The sequence below is a fragment of the Haliaeetus albicilla genome, chromosome 24, assembly GCF_947461875.1.
Source record: "Haliaeetus albicilla chromosome 24, bHalAlb1.1, whole genome shotgun sequence".
Taxonomy (NCBI): domain Eukaryota; kingdom Metazoa; phylum Chordata; class Aves; order Accipitriformes; family Accipitridae; genus Haliaeetus; species Haliaeetus albicilla.
The window spans coordinates 19,751,056-19,764,111 of NC_091506.1; the positions used below are offsets into that span (position 1 = coordinate 19,751,056).

The 13,056-nt window shown below is 38.6% G+C and overlaps 1 protein-coding gene across 14 annotated transcripts in view; it reads left to right on the forward strand.

Moving 5' to 3' along the window:
- Positions 1 to 13,056, forward strand: part of DOCK3 (dedicator of cytokinesis 3) — a 231,799-nt gene that overhangs the window by 205,596 nt on the left and 13,147 nt on the right. For 8 of the 14 annotated variants that reach the window (XM_069769586.1, XM_069769593.1, XM_069769587.1 and 5 more), the window contains 10 exons: positions 850 to 991; positions 2,332 to 2,498; positions 3,051 to 3,137; positions 3,582 to 3,761; positions 4,752 to 4,835; positions 6,111 to 6,227; positions 7,470 to 7,591; positions 9,200 to 9,335; positions 9,836 to 9,983; positions 11,980 to 12,132. In XM_069769586.1, the coding sequence (XP_069625687.1) occupies positions 850 to 991; positions 2,332 to 2,498; positions 3,051 to 3,137; positions 3,582 to 3,761; positions 4,752 to 4,835; positions 6,111 to 6,227; positions 7,470 to 7,591; positions 9,200 to 9,335; positions 9,836 to 9,983; positions 11,980 to 12,132 (1,336 nt within the window). The remainder of the gene's footprint in view (positions 1 to 849; positions 992 to 2,331; positions 2,499 to 3,050; positions 3,138 to 3,581; positions 3,762 to 4,751; positions 4,836 to 6,110; positions 6,228 to 7,469; positions 7,592 to 9,199; positions 9,336 to 9,835; positions 9,984 to 11,979; positions 12,133 to 13,056) is intronic. The other 6 variants (XM_069769595.1, XM_069769594.1, XM_069769600.1 and 3 more) reach the window with 3 other exon arrangements.

Sequence of the window (13,056 nt, forward strand, 5' to 3'; positions counted from 1 at the left end):
TGACACTGAGGACTTCAGAAATCCTGTATCCCACTATTCAAAGTTTGAGATGGCTCAAAAAGCACCCAAGAACTCTGCACAAGTGGTTTAATGCCCCAAGAGGCATATCTAAATGCAAACTTTCCATTACTAGCAGAAAAAAAATTTTGTTCATCAAGAGGAAAGTGCTTTTAGGGCTAAAGGGGAATTTGCTAAGTGGCCACTGAGAATTCTTGGTAAGGCTTTTCCGTATTACTCCACTATAGACAGGGGAGTTCCTGAGGATGTACTGTTCAACATGATAAGAGGTGGATTGTATGGCTATGACAATACAGTAATGATTAAACAATGATTTGTGTGAACACTGTTACAACTTGTCTCTAAGGATAATTGATAAACATATATCTCCCTCTGTTCTATGAAATCCTCAGGACTTTTATCCATCTGGTGTAAACTGTATTTGACAGCAGCCTTCCCAGTGTAGAACAGCTGAGCTGGTGACTTAGTCTTAAGTTTTTGTTGATAGTTTCACTATAGTCCAATTAAAAAATAGTCCCTTTTCAGTTGTCTGAAAAGTAAATAAGACAAGACAGTAGGACTGAACGCTACGTGTGTATGGATCAGAGGCATCTTTCTGTTGAGAGATCAGTGGAATAGTCTACTTATTCATCAATTCTTGATGAAATACATTGTAAAGAAAAAGGAAGGAATAAAATATATCAGCTGTGTTAAATGCACATTTTACTCTCACATTAGCATATTGACATTGTCATTTATATTTGGTTTTGAAGCAGTAAAATTTAAAGTGAGATAAAAGCCAGAAGTTAACTTACTTTTAAGAAGACTAATTTATGCTTGTCCTTCTTGCAGAACAAAGAATATGTATGTCGGGGTCATGACTATGAGAGGCTGGAAGCCTTCCAGCAGAGGATGCTAAGTGAGTTCCCACAAGCCATTGCAATGCAGCATCCAAACCACCCAGATGACTCTATATTGCAGTGTGATGCCCAATGTATCCTTCAGTGAATGGGCAAACTATGATTAGAGGAACTGTGGTAAAGCACAGAGGAGGAAGGTATTGAAAAGGTCATCAACTTGGATACCTCAGTTCCTAAGTGTCTTAGGTAGAGCTGGATATGGACAAAACCGTACACCTGTCTACACTAGACATTCATTGGTTCATTGTGCTATGTATTGTTGGAGAAAACTGTCACTTTTTATTCAGGGAGTAATGCAGGTCATATTTGATGTGTAAGGGAAATAGCTGTGCTTGGTCACATCTGCTTGGTCACCTTTACCAACAGCGTTGCCATGATGCACATTTGGTGTCATCAGAAGTATTCCCAATACCTTCTCTTGGAGAATATTTTGTTAGAAACTGATATTAATTCCAGAGTGGTTTTTTCCATTGTGTTTATTTTTTGCATCAGGTTTTTGGGGTGGTTTTTTGTTGGGGTGGTTTTTTTTTTTTTTGCAGTCTCCCTTTCTTTTAAACTGCTGAACCCTTTTATACCTAAGGCTTTGAATCTCATTCTTCTCATTGGTAATCTGTACTGTGATTTGATGCAACCAATACAATGCTATATACATTTAAGGACTGAACCATGTAACGTTTAATGGGTCTGTAGAGACTTTTGGAGATTTTAGTCATGAGAACATTGCTGTTTGGCTTGTGTGATAACAGCAAGGATATTGCACAGGACTTTAACTATAAGGATATTGGCAGCAAGTGAAATCTGAAATGGGTTGCTGTTTCCCACTTGTCTTTTATAACACGTGCTTTTCAGTCTTCTTTGCTATATAACACTGATACTTTCAGAGATGGAGGGATTGTTTGTATGTGTATTTTGGTCGGTTTGTTTATGCTTGCAGAGATCTTGTCTGTAACACAGGTTAAACTAGTTTAAACTGGACTGTAAATTGATGAAATTAGGGCAACTTTCGTTTGTAGACAAAGCTGAAGTATCTAAGGTGAAATTTTTCAAAGGGAAATGCTAGATATTTAGGTACCTAAATAATCAAGATCTACGGAAGTTCCTGTACAAATGAGGCACCTAGCTGTAATTAATAGGAACTGGATATTTTGCCTGCTGTAGGTATTTTGGATGTCTTACTACATAGCCTCTGTATCCTCAGGTATCTTCCTCTTTGGTTAATCTGGCTGTGAGGTAATGTAACTCTGTAGACTCTCCTAGTAGTGCTAGTCTGGCGTTCTGTTGTTTCACTTGCAAAAGAATGTTAGAAAACAGAGAGAAGGATGACTTTCTGAATTCACCATCCTGTTTCTTCCCACAGCAGAGACAACTTTCCTGTTTGATGTCCTGTGGCTTTCTTTGACTACATAATTTACAGATTTACAGATCTATGCAGTGACTCCCATCCCAGACAATATAGATGTGCTGCAAATGGACCGTGTCCCTGATCGCATAAAGAGCTTTTACCGAGTCAACAACATCCGGAAATTCCGCTACGACAGGCCCTTCCACAAAGGCCCAAAGGACAAGGAGAATGAATTTAAGGTAGAAGTAGTGAATAAGCCATGTTTAAGTGTTAAGCTCTTCAAGGTGAATACTGTCTTGGTATTTTATGCAGATACAGCCTTTCAAGTAATCCTGATTTGTTGGCCAAAGATACTATAGTAACTCAAATAACAAGTAGCTACTGAGTGCAATGTTTACACACCTGACCTAATTAAAGCATTGTCCAGTTAAAGATGAGTTATTTTAGTGCCAGGAGAAATGCATTTTGAAGGAAGGATGGGGTTTTTTGTTTGGCTGCAATTTTTTTTCTTACTGCCATATATGTCCACAATGTCATCTTGGTTCCCATGACAGAACTGGTGGTCAACCTTTAAAAACTAATAGAAATGTTGAATGTGCTGCTTTAGAGCATACTGAATTCTGGGTTTGTTGTTCAAGTGACTTTCAGCATGACATTCTGCAAAGTAAGTTAATGCTTGGGACGTTAATATATTCTTTTCTGAACTTTAGCCCCTTAGCACCTGTAGTAAGAGTACAGATGATGTGACTGTGAGTCACTGTGTACCTCACATCCTCAATTACTCTTTGCAGAGCTTGTGGATTGAACGTACCACTCTGACCCTGACTCACAGTTTGCCTGGGATCTCTCGTTGGTTTGAAGTGGAGAGAAGAGAACTGGTAACATTCATAGTTCCTGTAACTGGGGTTTGAAATCATGAGTTACTGAGGACATGGAATAGGCAACTTAAATCTTGCAGTGTAAAATGATGAAGTTTACCAATGATTAAGTATGTCCGTTTTCCACCACCGAGTCTAAATAATTGCTGAATGTAAGCAGGGGAATTATGTGAGGGAACATGACAGTATAATGGAGACAGTGCCAAAAAGATGGAATAATTGCATTGTTGCCATGTCTTCAGTATACAGAAAGAAGTTATCGCAACTCAGTGACCTGAAATACAGCATTGCCAACAGTAAAGTTTGTTAATGTAGCTAATTTTCTACAAAGCAGTAAAAACTGAGAGATCACTGAACAATCCTAGAGTATCATCTCCTTACAAGGAAGATAATAAATCTCAGTGAAGTGTCCATGGAATTAAAGTATATTTTATTGCCTTTGAGGTTGAAGTAAGTCCTTTGGAAAATGCCATTCAAGTGGTTGAGAACAAAAACCAGGAGCTGAGAACACTGATAAGCCAGTACCAGCATAAACAAATGCATGGTAACATTAATCTTCTCAGCATGTGTCTGAATGGAGTGATTGATGCAGCTGTTAATGGGGGAATTGCACGATACCAGGAGGTAAGACAGGCTCTGCTTCTGAATTTAGTATCACCTTTTTTCAATTTTATTTCCATTTCTATTTCAAAGAGAGTATGACTTAATAAGATAAGAAATTTTCATGCGCGTTATCTAGATGTGAGGTTAAAACCCCTACTTGGTTATTCTGCATCAGTGCTTGCCTAGCCACATGTCAACAGGAGGATCGAAAGCTGGAGTCGGGATATCGCATTGAAGTAGGTACAGTTGGCAGTCGGGTTTCTCAAGAATGAAACTTGGCTTACCTGGAAATCCTCAATTGGCAAGTAAAAGAGTGAAACAGATTTTTTTATACTGCTTACATTATAAATCCATTTTGCAATAGAGGCAGTGGGACTCATGGTAATTGAGACTGACTGGGCCTGTAATCAGGGAAAGGCACTAATTCGTGCTACTCAACCATTATCTTTGCTAGCCTAATTTCAGACTCATTGTAACCCTAAAATCATCTTATATGCAGTATGTTATCTGTCATAATCTTTGGCAAGCTGTTACTTAAACTCCACATTGCAGAAGGTAAGTCTAGGGTGAAATACTGAAGAATGGCATCAGCAGTCCAGGGGTGTGGGACACATCTTCCCTACAGAGCTGTGAAGAGAATGCTCTTCATGCTTTACATTAGTTATCACTTTACTCGCTTAATTCCTTTAACTTTAGGCACTTACGTGGATGAAACTATATAAAATTCAAATAACTGGATGATACAAGGCTTAGTGGTATTGCTCATCACTATCGTATGGGGAAACTTGGTGGGATTCATGATTCAACAGAATCATCTAGGTTACTAAAACTGTATTGTAGCTTTACCTGGATCCTAGAGTGCTAAATGTAATAAAATTGAGCTGCTGCCTTTAGCTTAATATATTTAGTTTTCCAAAGATTTTTGAACCTTTTCCTCTCATCCTTTGACACCAGTTACAATGAAATATCTTCCAGTAAGCAGAAGGCTTTTTTTTTTTTCTTTTCCTGTAGGCCTTTTTTGATAAAGATTATATCACAAAGCACCCTGGAGATGCAGAGAAGATCACACAGCTCAAGGAACTCATGCAGGAACAGGTACTTTTTTCAGATGCAAAAGGACATTGCTACAGTGTCTGGATTCATCAGCAGTCAGTCTAAACGTATCAGGTCCAACTGATCCATTCAGAAGCAAAGAATTTTGGTACAGAAGACCTAAAGTACATTTAAACAAAAAACAGGGGGGAGACAGCCAATGAGTTTATGAACAGGCCATTCACCTTATGGGACATGAGGTGAAACTCAGCTGAAAGTACATTAATTTTGTTGTCTCTGTTTATTATCCAGTAGACATCTTGCCACATTTCAAGTCTGCCATTCATTTTTGACATTTTGAATTATGTCCTCCCAGAAAACTTCAAAGATAATCAGAGACAGGACAGGTCAGGCTTGGGACTAAACTGGCAGAGCTACATGGGAAAACTTAATGCCTATTTATATTATCTGCAGTTTTATTTTTCCATGAAACATCTTGATAGATAAAGCTAGCTGGATGCTTTGATGGGAGTGAAATCAGCAAATCACATCCCTCTTAACTGAAAGTTTGGCAAGATATACTCCATTAAACAATGTGTCCAAGTCTGAGCAGAGCTACTAGGCCTGTTTCTTCAACAAATCACTTAACTGCATTTCAGATTTCCCATCTGTAAAATAAAGATAGTGGTTATCTCCCTTCAATCCTCAAGAGAATGTTTGAAGATTAATTAGTCATTGTTTGTACAGACTTTGGATCGTGTAGGGAATTATATACATCTTAAGCCTGCTATCATTACTATTTTCTTTCATCTGAGAGCTTATATAATCTCATTCAATCACTAATATATATGTTTGACATTTGAAAAAGTGACCTTTAAAAATAAATAATGAGCAAAGAAAGAGTGACTATGCATGCCACACTGCCACTGTTCGGCTGCATTATCAGAAACTCCTTTTAGTAATGTCTGTTGGCAATTTTGACCCCTTCTTTGACACTGGGTGGAAGGAATTTTGTCAAAACGCATTATCTGTGTGAGGATGTAATGCTGTTCACTCTGGAGAAGAGAATCAATCTGGTAATTTTTTACAGTTATCTCTTAACAAAAGTAATCCAACGTGACATAAATGTACTTGTCTCACACTTAAAAGTACTTGTTAAAGTACTATGAATTTGCCAGGTCTCCTAGGCTTTTTTAATTATCAGCAGCCTTGTAAATGAACTGTGGCATATTTTACAGTACTTTCTTGCACACTGACAGAACTGCAGGACAGGCTTCTATTCTGTCTCTTAGACACGATTTTAGTTAGGTTTGTGATGTTATGTTTTCTTTTTAACAGGTACATGTCTTAGGAGTGGGTCTGGCAGTCCATGAGAAATTTGTACACCCAGAAATGCGTCCCCTGCATAAGAAACTGATAGACCAATTCCAGATGATGCGATCCAGTCTGTACCATGTAAGCTGACAGTCATTTTTCCATTTTGAATTTTTCAGAGTTATGATTAAACTTCTATCAGTTGCAGTAAGGTTCACAAAAGATCTGGGCTGATACAACATTGATTGAATCTACTGGATTGCCAAATTACCAAAAGAATTCTTGATTTTTGTGCAAGAAGGAAGTCCTAGTAAATATGTTAACTTAGCCTTTAATTTAAACTAGAATTAATATTTGTATGTTCTTTGTTGTATCACAAAACAATTGTAAAGCTTAATTTTCAGTTACTGTCTTACATAGCAGAAAATTATGTAAAACAGAGGAAGAAAGATTAACAGAAATTGTTAGGTATTGAGCTCTTTGAAAGAACTGCCGTAATTTGAAGTAGCATGACATGGATTAGGTCCTCCAGAAGTGTTTTTATATAAACAGTGACAGAAATTCCTGTTAGTTACTTTAGGCATCCAACTCTGGTGATGAGGACATGCACTATTATGGGTCTATAGTTCCTATACAGTCAACGGAACTGCCTCCAGAGCATGGTTCACACCACCCGTTATATACCAGAAGTACAAATATCATCCTCTAGGAATCATGTCTTTCCTTCTATATGTGCACTGCTGTACATTGGTATTCTGAGACAATTATACTTGAGACATCTTTGCCAGGTGGGTCTCAGAAATTTGCAGTGCATTCTCCTATTCCTGGTATAGTGAAATCTTTATGGATACCTAGACACTATCTTGAACATTACCACAACCAAACTAAAGGATATCTTTCTATAATGTAAAAGAATTATTTGAAATATGTGTGTTAGCACTTCTAACTTGAAGGCTTTTTCCTCCATATTTAGGAGTGAACACTATGCAAGGATGGCCAGAAGTAACAGCACCAGAATTTTAAAATATGGCCTTCCTTTTTTAAAGCACATGAGATCCATACAGGTCGCAGTTGCCAGTTTGAGTTCACTGCCTTTCCTGAAAGTTTGGACAAGATCTGTATTTTTGAGTCTCTTTTTTGAAAAATGTAGGTGGCTGTAATTTGGGCCACACTATGCGTCTATTTTCCACCCAATTTCCTGAAATAGTGGCTAGAAAATGTCATTGGAAATAAGCAGGGAATGGGGTTGTAAAGCACTGAAGCTCTTTATCCTGTGGAAATGCAGGATAACTGTAGAGAACATTGAATCAGATCAGGATTTTCCTGAGAAGAAAGCTTGTAATCTTCTGTGACCAATTTAGCTAAAGTATGTTGCCTTTGCAGGAGTTACCTGGTTTGGATAAGCTGAGTCCAGCCTGTTCTGGCACTAGTACACCACGCAGCAATGTTCTGGTTTCGCATGGACCTATGAGCCCAGAGAGCATAAAGCTGATGCATCGACACAGGTACCCTATTTTTTTCTACCGAAATATCTAGGATGTCTGCACACTGTGGCATTAAGATTCAAGGATCTAAGAAGTGGTTAACAGTACTGTAAGAGGAGCAGGATGAGTTCTGGCAGAGAGCCTTTTGTCTTCATTCAGTGCTAATTATTAAAGTTTGAGGATTGGAATCAAAAAGTTGAGAAAACCAATTTGCAGCAAATGCTGAACACCTCCAGGTGTTACTCCATCACTTTACTTGCTGTAGAGGCAGAAACACACATCTGCCACTCAGATCTCCATATTCAATCTGACTTTGGAGGTTCCAACTTCTCCTACTTCTCTTATGCAAACAGCAAATAAATGGGTCCTTATCTACCATCAAAGGAAAGTTTTATTGCTTGTTGTAGAACCCAACTCAATATGGACTCATTTTTAAGGATCAAAAAAAAAAAAAAATGTTCACATCATTGTTTTTTATAATTCTGATCAAATCAGATCCTAGATATAAGAAAGGCTGCCAAGGTGTTTTGATCAGAATACCAAAACATGGCTGAGCCTTCACAGTAACATCTGAAAATGTGGATGCTTATTCAAACTGAATACCCATCTATAAAAACTAAGATCATGATTGAGGATAAAAATTGTGATTTTCAGGGCTAAACAGTGGTTTTGTATCCAGCTAGAATTGCTTATTTGAAACTGTACATATCCATGCCAGTATGAAAAACAGTGACAGAAATGTCACTGAAGTTATGAAATTTTAACTGTCCTTCCGTGTTTATTTCTCTTGGTGGGTCTACATAGCTCAGCTGTTTTTAAAGCCCGGCATGAAAAGCTGTGGAAGCTTGGTCTTGAGTATGTGAGTCCAGGATGGTGACATTCTCTTTACTATTAAAACTGAGTAGCTCTTATACTACTTCAGTGGCTTCGCAGTTGACAGTTGGTGTCTGGGTGATAACATCTTTTGCTCAAAATTTCTCACTTTGTAAAGCCTTTTTTAGTTCTTAGGGCAAACTAGGGAGATTCTATAGTGTACAAAATATCTATTTGTGTATGTGATTCAGAGTGACAAAATAAAAATTAATTTTGAGTGAGATCAGCATGCAGCCTGCACACCAGCTGGACTGTATCAATTTACTGTCAGCTACAAAGTTGCCTTGAACTGTAAGGCTGAGGCCCAACAGATGCAATAAGGAAAACCCTACTTTGACCTGTGTGTCTCATGCTTGGCTTCCTTTGGAATGTTTTTTTTTAAGCTGCTCCCACTCATCATACTTCAGCGTTAAAAATGAGAATGGGTTCAGAATGTTCTGTTATAAACAAAACAAATAGGCACCCAGTGTCATGATGTGATGTTAACCCGGCTTTGGATTCTGAAATTCTACATCCTACATACTAAGTCGTCTTACATGTAACCTTATTGTCACTTGTTTCATATTTACTCACAGTTATGGATTTGTTTAAGCTTATTTGGCCTGATTTTTCAAAAGTGTTTGACATCTAGAGGTGACCTAAAGCAGTAGGTAACTGTAGGTACTTACTAGTGTGGCAAAAATCAGGCTTCACAAATTAAAACACAGGTTCAAAAAATAATTATGCCCCTGTTCTGTCTCTGGTTTTTTTTTCCAGCCCACTGAACTTGCTTGGTTCAGTCCGACACTCATCGTCCTCTCTGTCGTCCCACACCTCCAGTGAAACAGGAAACCTGGTTATCCTAACAGACAGTTCTGTGGGGGAGACTGCTGAGGATATGTACCACATGCAGGTACAGCTCTAGCACAGCCAGGAGCAGTTGTTAGAAACAGCACTGAAGGTGCTCTGGAGGGTTATGTTTAGGAGGAGTACACTTTACCTAAGCACGTGCTTGGATCTGTCCTGTGGTATTTTTCTCAAAGAACCGAATAGGTAGAATCTAACATCGTTCAAGAAAGATGACAGAGTAATTCAGCTAGGTTCACTTTGGGAAGAATCTTCTGTATTTGTACAGTGAAAGTTGACACTGTGGTCCAAGATCATACTTTTGGTTTCAGAAAGTGAGATTTTAGTTGGCACGTTACTTATCTGACCTGTTCAACATATGCAGTTAGTATGGCTCTTGGTTTGTGGGACGGTGAAATCACTCCCACAGTCCTGAGTGGACGTTAATAGTGGCCTGCACTGAAGCTGTTTCCTAGACAGAGGCTACACTGAGTGATCTGAGACAGGTAAATATCTAATGCACTGACTTGCTCAGTTCTCTCTTGATGATTTCTCTGCCTCCTGCAGCTTGTTTACCCTAACTCCAGGTACCAAGGCTCAGTCACCAACCTCTCTGTTTTATCCTCGTCCCAGGCTAGCCCTTCCACCTCAAGCCTGAGCTCTACTCATTCGGCACCATCCCAGATGATTAACTCTGCCCCTTCCAGTGCTCGAGGTAAGAATGGATGGGCCCAAATGAAGGGTTAACTGGACCTGCAGGCATCCCCTAAACTGGCAACCCTGTTGACTTATTGGTGAAAGATCACCTACACTGAAATATACCACTGTTTCTCTTTTGGAGCTGTAAATGCCTCTTCAAAAATTATTTATTAAAAAATGTTTTTCATTCTCCAGAAATTGATTTAATCATTTTTTCCAGCAGTATTTGGAATGTATCTCTAACACATGCTGGTTTCAGGCAGTTGAATTTCATAATGATTTCCATTGTTCTGCCACAAAATTGTGGCAGGCAATCTAGAGGGAAACAAGAATAGTGTTTGGTACAGTACTTAAGAGAGAGATCATGAAGACAAAGGCAAAAAAATCATTTTACACATTTAGTGAAATTATGGCACAAAAAAGAACTTGAGGCAGTTTAGCAGAAATGTATGTATACAAAAGCAGATGTGTACAATGAATGTTGAAAGGTATGAATTTTAAGTACTAGAGCTAAAGAAGGGCTTCCCTGATGGGAAATTCTTGAAGAAAGGAAAAATGTAAAAACAGACTCTAAGGGTACTTATATTGCCTTTGCTGTTACAGTAGCTGGTCTTGATACTGCTAATCATTTTCTTCCCAAGCCTCAGAGCTGAAGTAAAACCGCTCCATGCAATCTCCTGACTTTGGTGACTTTATTAAAGTTGTTTTTGGTTTTTTTCCCCTCTCATTTTGGATTCTCCATTGCAGGTTCACAAATTTCTACACTGCTTTTCACAGGCATCTGAAGGAGGTGTCCAGGATATAGTCAGAGATAGAAGCTGATAATTTAATTCTTAGCCTGTTTTCCCATACAGGGGAACTCTATGTCTCCTTATGGACAGAGAATACAGAGAAGGGCCCTTTCCCTTGGGCCAGCTTGGGGGTTTTTTTGCTCAATCTTGCACTAAAATCTTAATTGACTGGCTGTTGTTATGACACAGATGCATCAAAGTGATTTACATGAAGGATCAGATGGAGCAGGAAGGTGAGAAGTGGACATCTTCAAATAAAGGCAAATAGCTTCACTTATTACACCAAGGGCTGGAAGGAAGATAATGACAATTCAAATAGTAAAGTAACCAGATGAAACTAGCATAATGGGAAAGGGAAGATGGAACTAAGTACAGGGCTGTCATGTCAGGAAGACATCCTTAAATGGATTTGCCTCAGCTGGCATGTGAGGTCTGAATCTTTTGGGGGATCTGAGGGGTTTTGGTGCTCATAGTCTTTCAGGCTATTTTCCACTTTAAAAGTCCAGTGCTTGCAGTGACAGGCTGTGACACTCTTTCTGAGCTTGATGACTTCACAGCATCACCAACTTCCCTCTTTACTGTATTCTTCGCTGTTGCTTAGAAACCAAAGTGATAAATGCCACAAAGGGTATAGTGCTGATGGATGAGCCAACAGCACCTCCCAGAGATGAGAACTAGACAGTGTAAATGACCAGAAATGAGGAAACAATAAGAGAAGTAATGATTTTGAAAAATACTTCAATATATATATCTATTTTATTCTTCACTCTTAGTAACACGTTTTGACAGCCTATGATACAACATTTCTTCTCTGCTAGTTTTGTTCACTTTTAAGTTAGGTGACCACAGCATTCAGACATTACCCGCTGATTATGGGATTTCACTTCTAGTAAAGTCCCAGGTGCTCTCTGTGTTTCACAGTGTGCAAGTCACAGTTCTGGTTATTACAACACCGCTGTCTGGAATGGAGTTGTTTGTAATGAGAAAAGCCCTTACATTTAAGTTCCACTGTGGTAATACAGCTTTGTTTTTCTCCTTGGTGATTTTTCTTTTTGTTTTGTTTTTTAATTGGGTGAATTTGATGCTTGTGAAAATGAGAGACCAGTATCACTGGCTGGAGCAAGGTACTTCACAAACATTACATGTGCAGCTCTGCCAATGCACCTCTATCCTTTTTTTTTTTTTTTTTTTTGGTATTTATTTATATTCTTTTTAATTTAGTGCTGGTGAAAGGTGCTGGATTGACAACACTGGAGGCTGAAGCCCTCTATTTATCCACAGAACAGATACAGCATGGGCGGCAGCCATGCAAGCTTCCCCACGCTGCCCCCACCAATGTGCCTCATCTCTGTCCTGGAGGGACCACCTCTAGAGGTGAGAGGATAGTTCAGTCACCATGACCCATCCAATCCCTGGCCTTTCTGCTGAGACTGCCAACAAAGCTACGATAGTCACGATGCTGCAGTTAACCACTTTTCAGATGGGAAGTATATGAAGGCCAACAATTCATTTCGTACACACCACCTAAATTTATCAACTTAGCATCTTTGTCACCTGTGGCTTTAACCTGAGCATTGTTATCTAGGATTTCTAGGTTTTTGTCAGATGTTTAAATGCTTCTCTTATGGATTCAAACATTAATGTAGAGGTGAAAAACCACTATCCCGTTATCCAGATACTTATACTACCTTCTCTGTTTAACTGCAGAGTCCTTTCTGGAGCTCAGCTACTAGCACTGTTCTGAAGAGGCAGGTATCTTTATAACATAGATTAGTTCCATTAGTGACCAAGGGAAGCCATGGCCATTTGTATCAGCAGGAATTTTAAATCATGCTTGCAGTTCTCCACTTCCAAAAAATTACCCTTTCATTGATGTTTAAAACAGCAACACAAGCAAATTATTTGGCTTGTCCAAAGAAAACAATAATGCCTTTAATCCAAAAAAATTTTTAAAGGATAGTCAGTAAAAAAGACAGTAAATTAATCATTTGATTCTATCACTGAACAGCACATTAAAGCAGCAAACCTAACACTAGTTACAATATACACAAGTTAGAGCAAAAGCCTTAAATAGAATTGTAATCAGAATACAGTAAGAATTTTCTAACTCTGTGCTAACGATAAAGACATTACTGGTTACTCTATTTTTCAGGTTAACAAGCATGCATCTTTCAGTTTTCACCTGGCTTGACCATTGTGTAGCTTCTTCCCTATCAAGAAAGCAACACTGTTGTTGTATGGAGGATCACTAAGAAATTCAGAGTTTGTTTTGGCTTCATTTGAGGTGACTCATGAGGC